This window comes from Dinoponera quadriceps, unplaced genomic scaffold (genome assembly GCF_001313825.1).
Source record: "Dinoponera quadriceps isolate SergipeBrazil2010 unplaced genomic scaffold, ASM131382v1 scaffold946, whole genome shotgun sequence".
Taxonomy (NCBI): Eukaryota; Metazoa; Arthropoda; class Insecta; order Hymenoptera; family Formicidae; genus Dinoponera; species Dinoponera quadriceps.
The window spans coordinates 625311-642157 of record NW_014555069.1 but is presented as its reverse complement, the minus strand read 5'-3'; the positions used below and the strand labels follow the sequence as shown (position 1 = coordinate 642157).

Genomic DNA, 16847 nt, shown 5'->3' with positions numbered 1-16847 from the left:
GAAGCGTGGCCTAATGAATCCTAAAACCTTAAATTCATGTGAGATGAAAAAGCCGTTACGCACTGACGTCTTCTTCGCGCCCAAACGCTCAATTTGCCGATATTTTCTTCTCGAACGGTTGCACGGTGGAAATCACTTACTGGCCGTAAAGAGCGGAGAGGAACCTCCGACGGTAATGTATGTTCGTACTAATAATAGGTCCTTCGTAAATACATGGTAGCTCTCGTACACTAATAATTATCATCGTACATCGCGAGTACGCCAGCACCTCGGCGCGCGTATTCGGCCTGATAACGTCGCGATCTCATTGCGGATAATCGATATTGACAGATGCGTATCGCGCTTGAACTTTGGAATTTTTATCTGGATTGTCATTCTCGTTTGTTATCTCAATTGTCTCGCCGTTCGATTTCAAACCGGTGTATTATTTCGCGCCTTGGTCGTTACTTTTAATACAAGCGCGCAAGTTGCGCCTTACTAAACTTTAAAAACCATATATTTCGTAAACAGTATGCAGCAAAATGTATATTGATCTGAATTTTTATCATTCTTGCGACATAGAAGTCAATATAATAAAGTCTAAAAGTAAATATTAAGAGTGTAAATTAATTTGGTGTCTTTAGTTTTACCCTATTGCTAATAAGCATTTTAAATCTAAACTTTTTCCGCTTAATTGTGGTTGTAAAAATGATCATCTATATTTACAAAATATCACATCCCATATAGCATAAATGTTCACAAGATACCCTAGAGATGCACGGTTCTGAAATAAATCTTGATTTTTTGTAACGAAGGCATTCAATTAATTGACATCTGATAAGAATTTTGCACAAAATCGTCCGAAATTTAGATTGATCGGTCGATTAATGATCACGGAGGAAAAGGTAAATCGGAGGAGAAAACTCGATCGGTTGGCAAGATATTAATTTGAAAATTTCGATTCCTCGGGAATAGCACAGTGAACAACGACACACGTTCGTTCACCTCGGAATGACGATTTCTCTCCGCATGTCCACGTGAAATATTCGCGAATCAGATCTTTTTGTCGAGCGGCGTCGCGGCGCGGATCGTGGGAGAAACAAGGGCTCGCCGTTTTCGAAGGGTCTAAATGTAACCCTAAAACTCGCAGTCGACGGTCGGAAGAATGTATAATTACGAGGCATAAAAGTAACTATCACCCACTCAAAGAGAGGCACTCTCAGGCTGCGCCGGCCGTCCGCTCGTTTTTCGCCGGTCGTCGCACCCACGACTCGCAAATTCCCATCGATCTCTCTCTCTCTCTCTCGGCCGGCTGTTCGGCAATTTTTTCTTCAAACGGCGATTACGAGGAGAGAGAGAGAGCACGCCCGCCCCAATCTCGCTGTAAAACCGTCGTAAGTATATACGCCGCCGTCGAGTGGACACTGAAAAAGTCGAAGAAACGCGTCAGAAACCAATTTCAGGTTGGTTGATCTTCACTCCGAAGAAGTGAACTGAAATGTTCGAAAGACGCCAACTAGGAAGCGAATGTTTATCCTTAAAATTGTAACGCTACGTCGTTATTTCCTAATTCCGATAGAAAAAAATGCGGTCGAGTTCGCGAAGATTGCAGCGAATGGGCAGAAATGCGACGTCGGCCACAATTATTCGACGTTTGTCGAGACTAGAACAATTTGCGTTAGCAATGCGGTCGGATCAGATACGGCATGCATGAAACACCATCTGTCATATCGGATTGTTAACTCGGTTATAGCTCACGCATATCAAATCGTTCAGGGCGCAGCTTAGCCCGGAATGGGCAGCACGGTAATGCGATTTGGATATATGGAGCGTCCTGTGGGATATTAGCGGCTCGGAGCCTTTTCCCTAGCGATGCAATAAATGATATGCATATGTAAATATCGCGGGCATTGAGAATCACTCTAGCGCGGAATAAACGTCACACGGTCGATCCTTTCTTTATTTCCGTGCTGCTCGCATTGAAAAGTTTCATGTGGCGTAAAATTTCAACGAGCATTAAATATATCCACCGATAAAATTGTTCATAATATTGTATGATGTTGGAGGAATGTTCTTCGCGATAGACGTTCGCGCGCGTACGTTTAATTGAAATAATATTCGAGCGACGCGACGAGAAATCCAAACGCGTCTAATTTTCTCCCGCAGACCCGTCTGGCATGATCCTGTTAACAGGATCAAGACTAGCGTTAGCTGAAGGGTTCTTATTATTCGCAATTGCCTTCGATCCTTAGGGACCATGGACCATCCCCTATATTTATTCCCCGCCGCGTCATGAGAATCGTCCTAAAGAGTGGGATGCTCACTTCTGGCCACGTACAATAAGAAAAACTACTTGCGCTTCCGTTTCGGCTGTAGGTTCGTAAAACATACTCGAAAGAATCCGAATTTGCTTGTATATACCGAAATTATCGACTGGCGTTTCAACGAAAATAACAATCGAGCGTCCATTTATAGATCAAATATTAAATCAAACTCCGTTATTTACGGAAACATATGTACAGACTGAGAAATCAATTTGTTACTTAAGGAGAGAAAGAACGCTCGGAAAACTCGTAGATTTCGAGCGACCGATTAGTGTGTGTGTGTGTGTGTGTATTTATCTCATTCTCTTCGAAATCGAATGTATAACGATAAACTTAGTGTTTATTTTATTTTGGCGTTTAACGTTAATTAAATGGAAATTAGACAAACAAGCGCGCGTGTGCATAATGAATTAAACGATCGCACGAAGCTTGACTCCGCAAGTACATGCTGCTCTTTTGCATTTACTCTCCATATGTAATATTATCCAAAATTCACTCGCAGCAATTGCGGAGGAAAGATCCGGTCGATGATTCTCGATCCACTCCGACGTTCCCGCGAAATTACAATTTTACAGGGCGCACGAGATGACGATGAGTCGGAAATTGTCAAAGCTATTTCGCAATTCGCTCTTTCCCATATAGGCTTGCCGGAAGAGAAGCCACCTCGACCTCTTCATCTCGAGCGCGCTTCTATCGTCAGACTAATGATCTGCAAACAGTGTCTTTCAGTTCTCGTTCCTCTCGTTACAAAGTTTTCGTGTCGTGTATGAACAAGGCAGACATCTTGAGAAGTTTGAACAGACAAAAATAAAGTAACCTTTATCTACCATAAACTCCGTTTACGTCATTGTCGGAACTTTGTTTATGCAAATACTCTCTTATGAGTGATTAGTGGTATTCCGTATTGCGATATTTCGTTAATTTAGCTGGAAAATGTATTATAATTTTGATAAATTACGGGAATTGCGGAGGCTGCTGAATCTCCCGTAACACATTTATCATTTTATTCCGTTTGCTAACATTATTATTTTTCTGCGTTATATCACAAGACAGTGTCTATATATATTGGCGCCATCTCTTGGAAAGGTATATCATCTCTTGCGAAGAGAGCGACTTCTTCAAAGGGAATGTACCATCGAGGTGAAGAGCGTTACCTGTTGCAGGCACTCTTTTCATCATAAGATGATTTTCATTCCATCATTACCTTATGTATTGAAATGCATTACCGGTATAGGAATGAATTTTTTCTATTTCAGGGTCTATGCAGCTTCGGAATCTCCTTAATTCGTACTTTATACACACAATCAAGAAAATAATAATTTTACATACAAAAACAAGTCGGAAATGTACAATAGAATATTTTTATTTAATAGTTAATAAATTTAATATTATATGTTTATTATGCCAATTATTTATATTAAATGATATATTAAATTATTAAGTTGCACTACATTACATCTAAAGAACTAAGTAATAATACAATAATATTTATAACGATAAAGATATTACAGAAATAACTTTCGTAATTTATTGATTTATTAATTTATTGATAAGAGAAAATGAGTTCATTTGATTTCAATATGGACTTCGCGAAATTAATCAACGGTAACGGTTTTCGATATCGCGAGATTTTCATGATTTTTACAAAAAAGTATACTTTAATGTATCTCGAATAAAAGTAATTCCAAAGAAATATTGTCAAATTTCGATTTTAACTTTGGGCACCTTCACTCAATTTTTGGCGAAAGAGATACCATTACCACGAATATCACACTATAATATAATATCATAAGTATCATATATATAATCATCAATTAAAAGAAATAATATTACACTAGAATTTTCTTACAAGAATTGTTACGTGCCAGATGAATTTGCTGACATGCAAAATGAAATTGTAATTGTTCGTTTGCAATGTTATATAATCAAAATACGATGAAAATATGATAAAAATATAATATTACTTTATCTTGCTGGATAATTAACATTTTTTGTTCTTTAAAATGTACCTTATTGTAACAATTTGGTCAATTGATCGTGTAATAATTTTATGTATGATATACAAACATTATATTATTCGGAAGAAATAATTTTCTATAATTCGGTTTCCAAGTCGGACCTATTTGATATTTTATTTAATGACATATAATAACATCCTTAGTAATTATTTTATTTTCAGATCTTGTCTTATCATGTATCTTTGATTACTCATAGATACGATAAAAAATAAAGAGCATCAGGCGAACATCGTATAAATGAAATCGTATAGATACGTGCACATGTACTTGGCTATACTAAATTATTTTTCTCGGAAACAGTCACATATGAAATCAATTTACAGTTCCAATTTACTCTTGCACGTAGGATTATCTTACATCGATTATATCAGTTACGGGAAACCTTGTATATCTATCCTATAAATTTAACATGCAACCACAGACGTAATAGAGGTATAATTGTCACGAATGGAACATTACTTCTTATTTTTCCTTCATTATATGCATAAGTTTTCTCTCTTCTATTTATTCTACTAATTAGAACAAGACGTGACATACTTTAGACATCACTTTAGAATTAATTAAGCTCGTATCGCGATCGACATATCGGCGTTATCATTAAATGCAAGAAAACAGAGAAGTGTTTAAGCCAGATAAAAATAATAACTAATTGTGAAACCGTGATCTATATTTCTCAGATAAACGGCAACGGATTTCCCAGGCTTCTAGAAAAATGGCGATTTGCCATTTAAAATCGGAAAAATATGAACGTAATCCACCTTAACGCTCTTATCGATTCGCATTGGAGATAGAAATTGCGGCAATATTGTGTTTTATCGTATACGATATAAAATCGATTAAACTTATATTCAGAAAAGTTACAATCACGTGAACCATATCTATTTTGCTACTGATTCTGAAATATATATAAACTCGGAAATGCAACTTTGCTGGAACCAGTTCTAAGAGGCTTGGTCTACAATCAAGATGCGTGTGTACGTTCTTCTCGTGTTCATCGCTCTGGCATGCGCCGTTCAGGGTGAGTATATAAATTACTTAATAAAAATCTCACGAACAAAATAAACGGGTAATAGCAGCAACTATGAATTTTTTCGATAATTTATCTGACTTATTCGAGAGTAAGTCCCTTTGCTGTTTTTCCCAGAATTTGTCAATAAACTTTTAATTTTCCCAAATACAGCCCATACTACTAAAGTAGGAAAATTGCTTATTTTATTTCGTTAATTTTTAAATTATTGGGAATGATTGGGCCTAAAATATTAAATCATAGGAAGCCACCAAAATTATAATTGCATTCACTGACAATCATATCTTTTAACAAAATAGAAGTAGCAGCAAAATGTACAGAGGATTATTTTACACTACTAACGTCATAGTAGCATTTATTGCAAAAAATAATTTTTTTAACTATAATTATTTCAGTACGAACATAGTCTCCCGCACAAAACAGTTTTATATTTTAGTTATTTAGCCGTAAAATTTCTATTATCGGCAGACTATATCCAGTGACATATATGTTCTTCTCACCGCGAAATATGAAACTAATTTATTTCTGTCTTTTCACACCCTTAAGGAGGTCTAATCCCCCGCATCGTTGGTGGTAAAGATGCTCCCGTCGGTAAATATCCGTATCAAGTATCGTTGAGATTCGCCGGCAGTCACTCATGCGGTGGATCCATTCTTGATGAAAAGAACGTACTGACTGCAGCGCATTGCCTCCAGGGGTACGTTCCAAACAACATTTGTATAAATTGTCGTCCAGTTCTTAGTTTCTCACTTCTTCATATTACTTATTAGGAGAGAAAATTATTTACATTTGTTGAAAGTCCACGCCGGCACCAACTTCCAGAACGAGACAGGCGACGTTTATTCAACGGCATCTATCAAAATTCATAAAGACTTCAATATAGTTCAACTTATTAATGACCTTGGCATCATTCATGTTTCTACACCGATCAAATTCAATGCGAAAGTGCAACCGATACAGCTTACGACTACTAACGTTGATAACGGAGCGTGCAAATTAACTGGATGGGGAAGTACTAGGGTACGTACAGAAAAACTCGCTCTTATTTGCATAAATTTTAATGATAACATAATAATTTATCTTCTTCAGCTCGGTGGATCTACTCCGAACAACTTGCAAGAAATCGATTTGCAAGTATACCCTTACAACAAATGCAAGATAATGCACAGCCAAGTACGGGAAAGCCACATTTGTAGTTTGACCAAAGAAGGAGAAGGCGCATGTCATGTAAGTTTGCATCGATATTATATAGAATATCGTAGTATTTCTTTTTATTATAATATATGGTCAAAAATATACGTACATTGAAACAAATATAGTGAGAGAAACTCAAACAAAAAATTACATGAACGATATTTGCTAAAAAGATTTGAGTAATGTTTTTAGTAAAAATGTACAATACTGAAATTGAGTTGACTAAACTTACGATTCGAGTTGCTTTGATAAATATTAAATTTTATCATGTGTATCTTATAAAGCTTTCACAAAGAGAAAATTATAACATACTTAATAACACACTATTATTTATATTATTGCTGCCATAAACTTAATCTTCTTTTATCGCATTGTTGCTCCAGGGTGATTCCGGCGGACCTTTGGTAGTCAATGACGCCGGATCCGTCGTTCAAGTCGGAATCGTTTCTTTCGGTCGACCTTGCGCGGTTGGATATCCGGACGTATACACGCGAGTGTACTCTTTCAGGAATTGGATTGCCGAAAATAAGAAGTAAATAACTAAGGAATTATTCGACGACATTTATAACAATAAGAATATCTTGTAATTGGCTTTTGCACTAGGTTAAAATGAAAAAATGATTCGTGATACTCGCGAAATTAAAAAAAAAAAATGTACTCTTATGTATCCCGAATAAACGTAACTTCAGAAACATAATGCTGAATTTCAATTCGAATTTTAGACACCCTTATTCAATATTTGGCGATGGAGCACTAAATAAACTTTATTATAAACACCGTGCAAGTATCATAAAATTACCATAAAAATTCAGAAATCACAGCACATATTTTTTTACTAAAATCTTTACGTGATAGACGAAAGATTTGTTGGTGTACGAAACGAAATATCAGCGTTTCCCTACAACGTTATTTAACTCTAATATTATAATATATAGTGTGTGTGAAAACTTCGTACAAGCGCTCTTGTATAGGTAAGATAGATTAAATTGTACCATTTTGTAAAATTCGCAATAGTTAATGCAAAAATAATTAGTCTATATGAACTAATGAGTGCACGGGAAGCGATAGGCCAAACTCTCTATGCATGTACAAGAAAAAATGACTTTGACTGATCGTTTGATATGTATGACGCGTATGTAGTCGTAAAAAACTGCCGTATTCTTCGATAGTGACGGTGAGATTTAACTCCAGAGTAGCCTGTCGTTATTATAGTTACCTATGTAGCGGTTCATCAAAGCGGAAATTTTCATGAAACTGGTAAGAAATGTCAGATTCGATTTAAAGCAATCGATACCTACAAGTATTTATTTTTGGGTTGTCGGTTGAAGTTCGTATGAGTTTCAACAGATGCCTTTATGAGTGTTGCGCAAGCTGTCAAAGTGATTGAAGATATGTCTAGACGGAAAAAATAGATATAGCTCACATAACTAGAAACATTTAAGAAACATATAGATGCATGACCCTACTTATCTTTGTATGATAGGTATGAATGATATAACTGATTATTTTAGCCTGTCAGCTGCCATCAATGTAATTGCGTGTGATCCGGCAAGCAGATCAGTTGATTGGGAAGGCTATGCTGCAAAACAACTATATTAGAAAAAAGGTTACTCCTTACTCTAAACCCAAAGATATCACGGTATAAAAGAAAAACACCGGTGTAGTCGCTTTCAAGTTTCTCTTTACTTCTATCGTTTCATGGAACTGTGGAGAAGTTATATGGATCTCTAAAAAAACGTCATGTTCTGTGTGGATATACATTACTTTCAAGCATATCTATATATTTATTCTATAGATTTAATATATATAACATACATACAGACATAATATAGTGGCTACAAATATGACAAATAAAATATTATTCCTTTGTCGTTCATTATATTCATAAATTTTCTCACATTTGTTCACGCTATTAAATTAGCACGAGATGTATTAATTATTTTAAGATTAAGTAAACATATGTCACAATCGATATCGACGTTATCGTACATTATATGAGATATAGTGAAGTATCTGGGCCAGATAAAATTAAACTACAAAACTGTGACCGGTATTTCTCAGATAAACGATGATTTCCCGATATTCTTGAAATACGGAGGTGGAAAAAGTGTGTTAATTCTTTGTAATATTTTTTGTCATAACATAATAAAATTTTATTTTTAAATCTTTTTTTGTGCCATGTACTTTTGAGTATTAACAAATACGATAAGAAAATAAAACGATAATAAAAGTGCATACTGCGAGATTAATTTGAGCGTCATATATAAGGCAACACTATATAAGACAAGCGATAATTTTATGAATAAAAATTTTAAGTGATTCTAAAAGTACTTTATAGTAATATTTCCAAAACTTTCAAAAATTTTATATTTCTTAACACACCTCTACCATTCATGATTTTTTCTTAATTAACAATTGTTTTTAACCAAATGAAAGAATATTCCGTGCCGAATTCAACGACATATGACAAAGTTTTATTCCGAAAAATTATTTTTCTTAAATCAGAGGACATCTGTACGTTATCAGTAGAAAGTTTACCCGCCCAATATATAGCGTCCACATTCTTTTCGCACTTTTTTATAACAAGAGGTATCGATTAGTACAGACTTGCAGAATACATAACCATAAAATATTTTGATATATAAAACAACAATTAAAACACTGATGTAAGCCTATTTCCGGAAAGGGAGTATAAATGTATATCACATTATATGAATTAGTATATTCACAAATACATTTTTCTTCTTTTTTTATAGTTCCAGCAATATTCGTTCCGAAAGAAAAAAGATTTCACAGGAATGTTACATATGGGCATGTATGAAAAATACGTGTTCCTAACTTTGATCTAGACTTCAATAAATTGCAAACTTATCGTAATCGAAGGACACTTTTGTGCGTTTCCTCATCAAATAAACGTCAGAATTTTCTTAGTCTTTTAAAAAAAAGGTGAGGGTAAAAATAAATACATGATCCTCGTTAAAAGTCTTATCGAACTACAGATTAGAGGTATACATTACAACATCGATGAAATGTGTATTCAGAGAAACGTCACTATCACATGCACTGTAATTCCAATCTCTTTCACAAGTGATTTCACAAGTGATTTCAAGTAAAGCATATATAAACTCAAAAAAACATCTTTGCTCTAATCAGTGTCAGTAAATCTACAATCGATATGGGTGCATACTTTCTTCTCATATTCGTCGCTCTGGCATGCGCCGCTCAGGGTTAGTTCACAAATAATATAAAAATCACAAGAACTAAATAAATAGATGCTCCATGAGAACATCTTTGAAATTGACGTGGAATCGACTTCCTTACGTGGATCTCACATGAATGCTTTCATCCGGTGGCAGCTGAAATAATTTGTTGTTTAAATAATTAATGCAATTTTTATCGAAAACAAGTCCATCTATCTGTTTTTCTTAGAATTTGTCAACAAACTTTTTATTCTCTCAAACTAACTATATGCACTACAGAGAAAAAATCTGTCCACTGTATTTTAGTATAGCTATAAAGTTTCTATTGTCGGATAGAATCATTGCATCGTGCAGTATATTCGCAACAATATATAAATGCACATATATGCAAACTGTGTTCTGTAACATATGTATTTTTTGTTCTAACAATAATGTGCAACATGAATACGAAACTAATATGTATATGTTCTTTCGCATCTTCAAGGTGGTCTGATTCCTCACATTATCGGAGGCAGAGATGCTCCCATCGGCAAATATCCGTACCAAGTATCGTTGAAATACTTTGACTCACATACGTGCGGCGGATCCATCATTGACAATCGTAACATTCTGACAGCAGCTCATTGCATCGAGTATGTTTCACATATCGTTCGCGGCAATTTTTATGAAATACAGTTGTTAATTTTTCACTTCTACTTATCTTTTATTAGGAAGAAATATTTACAATCTTTAAAAGTTCACGCTGGCACAAATTTTCAAAACGAGACGGGCGACGTTTATTTAGCGGAATCTGTTAGTATTCATGCAAACTACTCAGGAGTAAAATTTATTAATGACATTGGCTTAATTCATCTTAAAACACCGATTGAGTTCAATACGAAGGTGCAACCGATACAGCTTACGACTAGTAACGTCGATAACGGACCATGCAAATTAAGTGGATGGGGAACTACTAATGTACGTAATACATACGAAGGAAAACTCGCATTCTGTTCTTATTTGCATGAATTTTAATGCTAACATAATAATTTATTTTCTTCAGGGTGATAGAAGTGCTTCGAACAACTTGCAAGAAATCGACTTGCAACTATACCCTTACGAGAAATGCAGAGTAGCCTACAACTTTCTACAGAAAAACCACATTTGTACCTTGACCAAAATAGGAGAAGGCGCATGTTTTGTAAGTTTTTTGCATCGATATTATATAGAATATCGTAGTATTTCTTTTTATTATAATATATGGTCAAAAATATATGTACATTGAAACAAATACAGTGAAAGAAACTCAAACAAAAAATTAAATGAACAAATTTTACTAAAAAATTTGAGTAATTATGTACAATACTGAAATTGGGTTTACTAAACTTGCGATTCGAGTTGCTTTGATAAATATTTTTTACCGTGAATTTCTTATAAAGTTTTCACAAAGAGAAGATTATAACACACAATTACTTTCACTATTGCTGTCATAAACTTAATCTTCTTTTATCACATTGTTGTTCCAGGGTGATTCCGGCGGACCTTTGATAGTCGATGGCGTTCAAGTCGGAATCGTTTCTTTCGGTCGACTTTGCGCGTTTGGATTTCCGGACGTATACACGCGAGTGTACTCTTTCAGGAATTGGATTGCAGAAAATAGGAAGTACTAAGGAATTATTCGACGATATTTATAACAATAAGAATATCATGTAATTGACTTTTATACTCGATCAAAATGAGAAAATGATTTAATTGCTATGTGATATTCACGGAATTGTTAAAAGAAAATGTATTTTCATGTATCCCGAATAAACGTAACTTCAAAAATATAATGCTGTCTAAGATGATTCCGGTGGGCCTTTGGTGGTCAAAGATGTTCAAGTCGGAATCGTCTCATTCGGTTACCCATGTGCGATCGGACGTATACATATCGCGAATATACTCTTTCAGGAATTGAATCGATGAAAGTAGGACTAAGTTTTAAGGAATTATTCGATAACATTTATAACGATAAGCATATCACGGAATTAGCTTTCGTAAACGGTCGATTGGAAAAAAACGGATTTGATTTGATTTGTATCTTAATCACGAGAAGTTGATTATATACGATAGCTTCTTTCGAAATTGCAAGATTTTTCCGATTTGTAAAGAACAAAGCATACTTTCATGTATCACGAATAAACTTCAAAGAAATAATGTTGTATTTCAATTTAAATTTTAGTTACTCGGTCTCTCTCTGGCGAATGAGAATTTCATAATTACCATAAATATCACACTATAAGTACCATATGAATAGTATATTCTCCTTTATCATAAATTCCATACCACAAACGCTATAATAATTACCATAAAAACAGAAATAATATCACGGGAGAATTTTTTTAGTAGGATCATTACGTGACAGCTAATGAATTTGTTAGTGTGTAACATAATCGTTATATGATTTGGATATTATATGAATACGATGCTATGTTCTATCTTGTTATATAATCAAACTTTTAACAAGTAGATTTTCTAGTAATTATTCTATTACTAATTATTTTAATTTTTAATATTTGATGTACATATATATTTTTTATACTTTTTATATTTAATATTAAGATATTATGTTAATCTATACAATCATTTTTATTTTTCATATATTATATAATATCAAAATGTGTTATATTAATGATCCATGTAATATATAACGAAAATAAATAACGAAATATGAAATTTAGAAAAATATTAAACCATTAAGCCAGAAAATGTAATAAAAATGTGTTAATTTATCATGTAAATCTCTCGATATTATTTTTGTGCAGAAAGTATAAGGTTAAATTTTTGTACAAAACCCAACAAGCAGCTTTATGTAACTGCTCAATATCTTTAACTTGCAAATTTTTATGTGGCTAAAACAATTTGCATTTATAAAATTATAAACTGAAATGTTAATCATTCATACTTAAAACCTCTTGATATCATTACTTTTGTACAGAGAATAAGATTAAATTAACATAGCTCCTAATTAATGTTTAATATAATAACCTTCTTTCAGAAACAATTTTTTTAGTGCAATTTTTCAAAAGTTTTTTATTTTGTATTTTTTAGTATAGATTTAACCACAGACGGAATAGAGACAGTGTTTATATCTATGACAAGTTGATCGTCATTCCTTATCTCTCGTTTGTTATATTTATAAATTGTCTTTCTTTTGTTTACGCAACCAATTAGCACAAGACGTGCCGATACTTCTAAAAAATTAATTAAGCATGTATCACGATCAATATATCGGTGTTATCATAAATTGTAAGAGATACAGAGAAGTATTTAGACCAGATAAAAATAAACTGCCCGCAAAACCGGGATCCATCCTTTTTAAATAAGTGGCAGGGATTCCCCAGTCTTCTAACAAAATGGCGGCGGCAAAAATATAAGAACGTTATCCGTGTTACCACTCATACCGATCTACATTAGAGGTTCAATTCGCGGTGACGTTGTGTTTTATCATATTCGATAGGAAACCAATTAAATGTTCATGTAGAAACGTCACAATCACGTGAGCCGTATCTCAATCGTAAGCGATTTTGAAACATATATAAACCCGGGAATGCACCTTTATTCCAATAAGTCTGCAAGAATGGGTGCGTACGCTCTTCTCGTGTTCATTGCGCTGGCATGCGCCGTTCAGGGTGAGTATAAAAATTATTTAACAAAAATCTCATGTACAAAATAAATGAGCGACAGCGGCAACAATGTGTTCCTCTGATAATTCATGTAACTTTTACCGAGAATAGTCATTATTAATGTTAGTTAATTAATTTTTTTTAAGTATCGGCACGTCTTTTGCTATCTCTCACAGAATTTGTCACTGAACTTTTAATCCACAACAACTGACTACATACATCGAAAAAAAAGGTTTATTTAGTTAACTTAAATATTGTAGGAAATGACTATGACTATATGACTATTAAACCATATTGAATCACATTAAAATTATAATTACTTCCGTCGTCAACAATATCTTTCGTTGCTCAAACGAAAAAATAGTGGCGGCAAGAAACATGGAAGATTATTACGTTATTGACATGATAGTGATATTTATACATCAAAAATGTTTTTTCTAACTATAATTATTTCAATATGCATTTAATTATCACAACACTTTTCAGTGCAGCTATAACGTTCCTGTTATCCGATAGAATTATTATGCCGTTTATTCATAAAACATATATGTGCCGACTGTGTTCGTATATTCTCTGTTCAGCGCGACATTAATATGAAACTAATTTATTTCTGTTCTTCTTTAAGGAGCTCTGATTCCTCGCATTATCGGTGGCAAAGATGCTCCTATTGGTAAATATCCGTATCAAGTGTCGTTGAGATTTTTCGGCAGTCACACGTGCGGCGGATCTATCATTGACAGTCGTAATATACTGACGGCAGCTCATTGCCTCCAGGGGTACGTTTCAAACATTGTTCGCATCCATTTGTATGAATTGTCGTCCAAGTCTCTTAATTTTTCGCTTTTTCTTATTAGGAGAGAAGGAGAAGAGCGTTATTTGAAAGTCCACGCCGGAACAAACCTCCAAAGCGAAGCGGGCGAGGTTTATTCAGTGGAATCTTTCAAAATCCATGAAAAATTCAGTTTAATTCGGCTCATTAATGATGTGGGCATAATTCATTTAGCAACGCCGATGACGTTCAGTTCGAGAGTGCAGCCGATAAGACTTGCGACTACTAACGTCGATAATGGACCGTGCAAGTTAACAGGATGGGGATCTACCATAGTATGTAACGCACGCGCAGAAAAACTTGCATTCGGCATAAACTTAATTGATAATGTAATAATTTCTGGAATAATTTACCTTTAGCTCGGTGGACCCACTCCGAACAAGTTGCAAGAAATCGACTTGCAACTATACCCTTACGAGAAATGTAGGGTCATGCATAGCCAAGTACAGCAAAGCCACATTTGTACTTTCACTAAGGCAGGAGAAGGCGCGTGCCACGTAAGTTGCTTCCATTGATATTATATAGCATATTGTAGTGCATTTTTTTATAACAATATTATCAAAACTGTACGTGAATCTAATGAAAAAAGCAAAAGAAGAAAGAACATCAAAATTTTGCTGCAAGAAATTCGAACGCCATGTACAATCTAGAAATTGAATTAGTTTAACTCACGATTCAAATTGTTTCAATTTCTTTGTATATTTCTTATCGCAACTCTGGCAAAGAGATGATTATAAATTATATATGCACTTAAGGAGGTGCCATATTTGAAAACTGCGGGCAAATTAGCGGCTTCTTTCTGCAAAATTTATGTCGTATCGTATGCACAAAATTATATAAATGCTCTTGCACGATGAGAGTACGCGCAAAAATGAATTGGAAAAGATGAGTTTGATTAAATTTCTAGTTAGATATATAGTAAAACATAGAGTAGCGCACTTTTATCGCATTCATATATATCGCACTTATATCTACGTAAGATCTATATATGTAAGAAAAATACAAAAAGAGTACCGTGTCAGTGTTTATAGTTCGTATTAATAGTTGGATCTTATTATATTCAAGATCGTCTCAAGTTCATCTTCAGACGTTTCGTAACTAACGAAATGAACTGTACAACATCTGAAGATGAACTCATCGACGATCTTTGATATAAGATCCGACTATTAATATCCCAGTCAGCAGAACATCCAAAATCGACGCATAAGACAACATTAAAATCTTTTTAAGAGTTCTTAAAGAAATGTCTTAATATATGCGTGGACACTTGCAAAACTTCTGTGTATAAGAATTGTTGCTAATGAAGAACAAAAACAGAATTGAAATGAAATAATGACCTGAAGATCATATTCCGCTCTATCTCTGCACGAACTCTGTTTGCCGTATAATCTACGTTCACGTCTCGTTCTCCCGTAACGTAGTGGCAGCCAGCTCCGCGAGAATGTTAATAACAAATAAATACTATCATTGCTGTCATAATAGTTTGCTTATCATTGATCGCATTATTGTTCCAGGGTGATTCCGGTGGACCTTTGGTGGTCGGTGACGTTCAAGTTGGAATTGTCTCCTTCGGTCGACCATGTGCAGTTGGATATCCGGATGTATTCACGCGAGTGTTCTCGTTCAAACAGTGGATCGAACAGAATAAGAAATACTAAAAAATTATTCATTGATATTTATAACGACGAAAATATCACAAAATTAGCTTTTGTAATTGGTCAATGTGAAAAAACGATTTGATTTCTACCTGTACTTTGCGAAATTGATTATGCATTAGTTGCTTTCGAGAGATTGCAAGATTTGTTTACGATTTGTAAAAAAAAAAGTTTACTTTTATGTTTGCCGAATAAATGCAATTCCAAAGAAATAATGTTCAATTTCATTTTGAACTTTTAACACCTTTACTCGACCTCTGGCGAAGCAGAACTTTATCGTTATCATATCATAATTACAATAAAAAAAAAGGGGAGACCGGGTCTGATTGTCAGACTTTTATATATTGATTAAAAAAATATGTATGCAATATCTCATAATATTGTGTACATCAGCGAAATCAATTTATATATCAATATAACAACGAAGCAGGAAAACAATTAAAAAATCTACTTCTGATCTGCATAAATATAACTTTTTATTTTAACTGGATTGAGTTTAACAACATTTGATGGTCAGTGTTTGTATTTCCACGCGCAAAGAATATCATAGCGACATAGAGGTCTTCTAATACGTGACAATCAGCCGCACCGTATTTGAATCAATTCACTCCAAACGTTCATTTACAATAAGAGATTATATTTATAAATTTATAATGTTGCAATAACGATTAAATACAGGTTAAATGAACAAAAAGTATATTTCTTACGACTAAAGAGCGACTAATAATCACGAAACGAAAGAAGAAATTTGCTCACGTATCTAATTAAAAAAAAAAAAAAACTTGTAAATACCATATTCTATGCTTTAGCTATAAGCCATTTCATACATCCAACTAATATGATACAAGCAAACTGCACTATAAAGAAAAATATTCTCCTTTATTTATTAAATCAGATATAACTTCCGACCAGAGATGCCATAAACCAGCCTCGGCTACATAAAGGGAAGACGCACACGTGTGCGTTCCGAACTTCGG

The 16847-nt window shown here is 34.1% G+C and overlaps 1 protein-coding gene across 1 annotated transcript; it reads left to right on the top strand.

Moving 5' to 3' along the window:
* Window positions 1–5287: 5287 nt before the first annotated feature.
* Window positions 5288–15873, top strand: LOC106742907 (serine protease 53-like). The gene is made up of 15 exons (XM_014616263.1): window positions 5288–5339; window positions 5895–6045; window positions 6119–6368; window positions 6438–6575; window positions 6926–7074; window positions 9696–9769; window positions 10227–10374; window positions 10453–10699; window positions 10785–10922; window positions 11248–11384; window positions 13283–13392; window positions 14012–14162; window positions 14241–14490; window positions 14575–14712; window positions 15730–15873. The coding sequence occupies exons 1-15, from the start codon at window positions 5288–5290 to the stop codon at window positions 15871–15873; spliced, it is 2277 nt and encodes a 758-aa protein (XP_014471749.1).
* The last annotated feature ends 974 nt before the right edge of the window (window positions 15874–16847 follow it).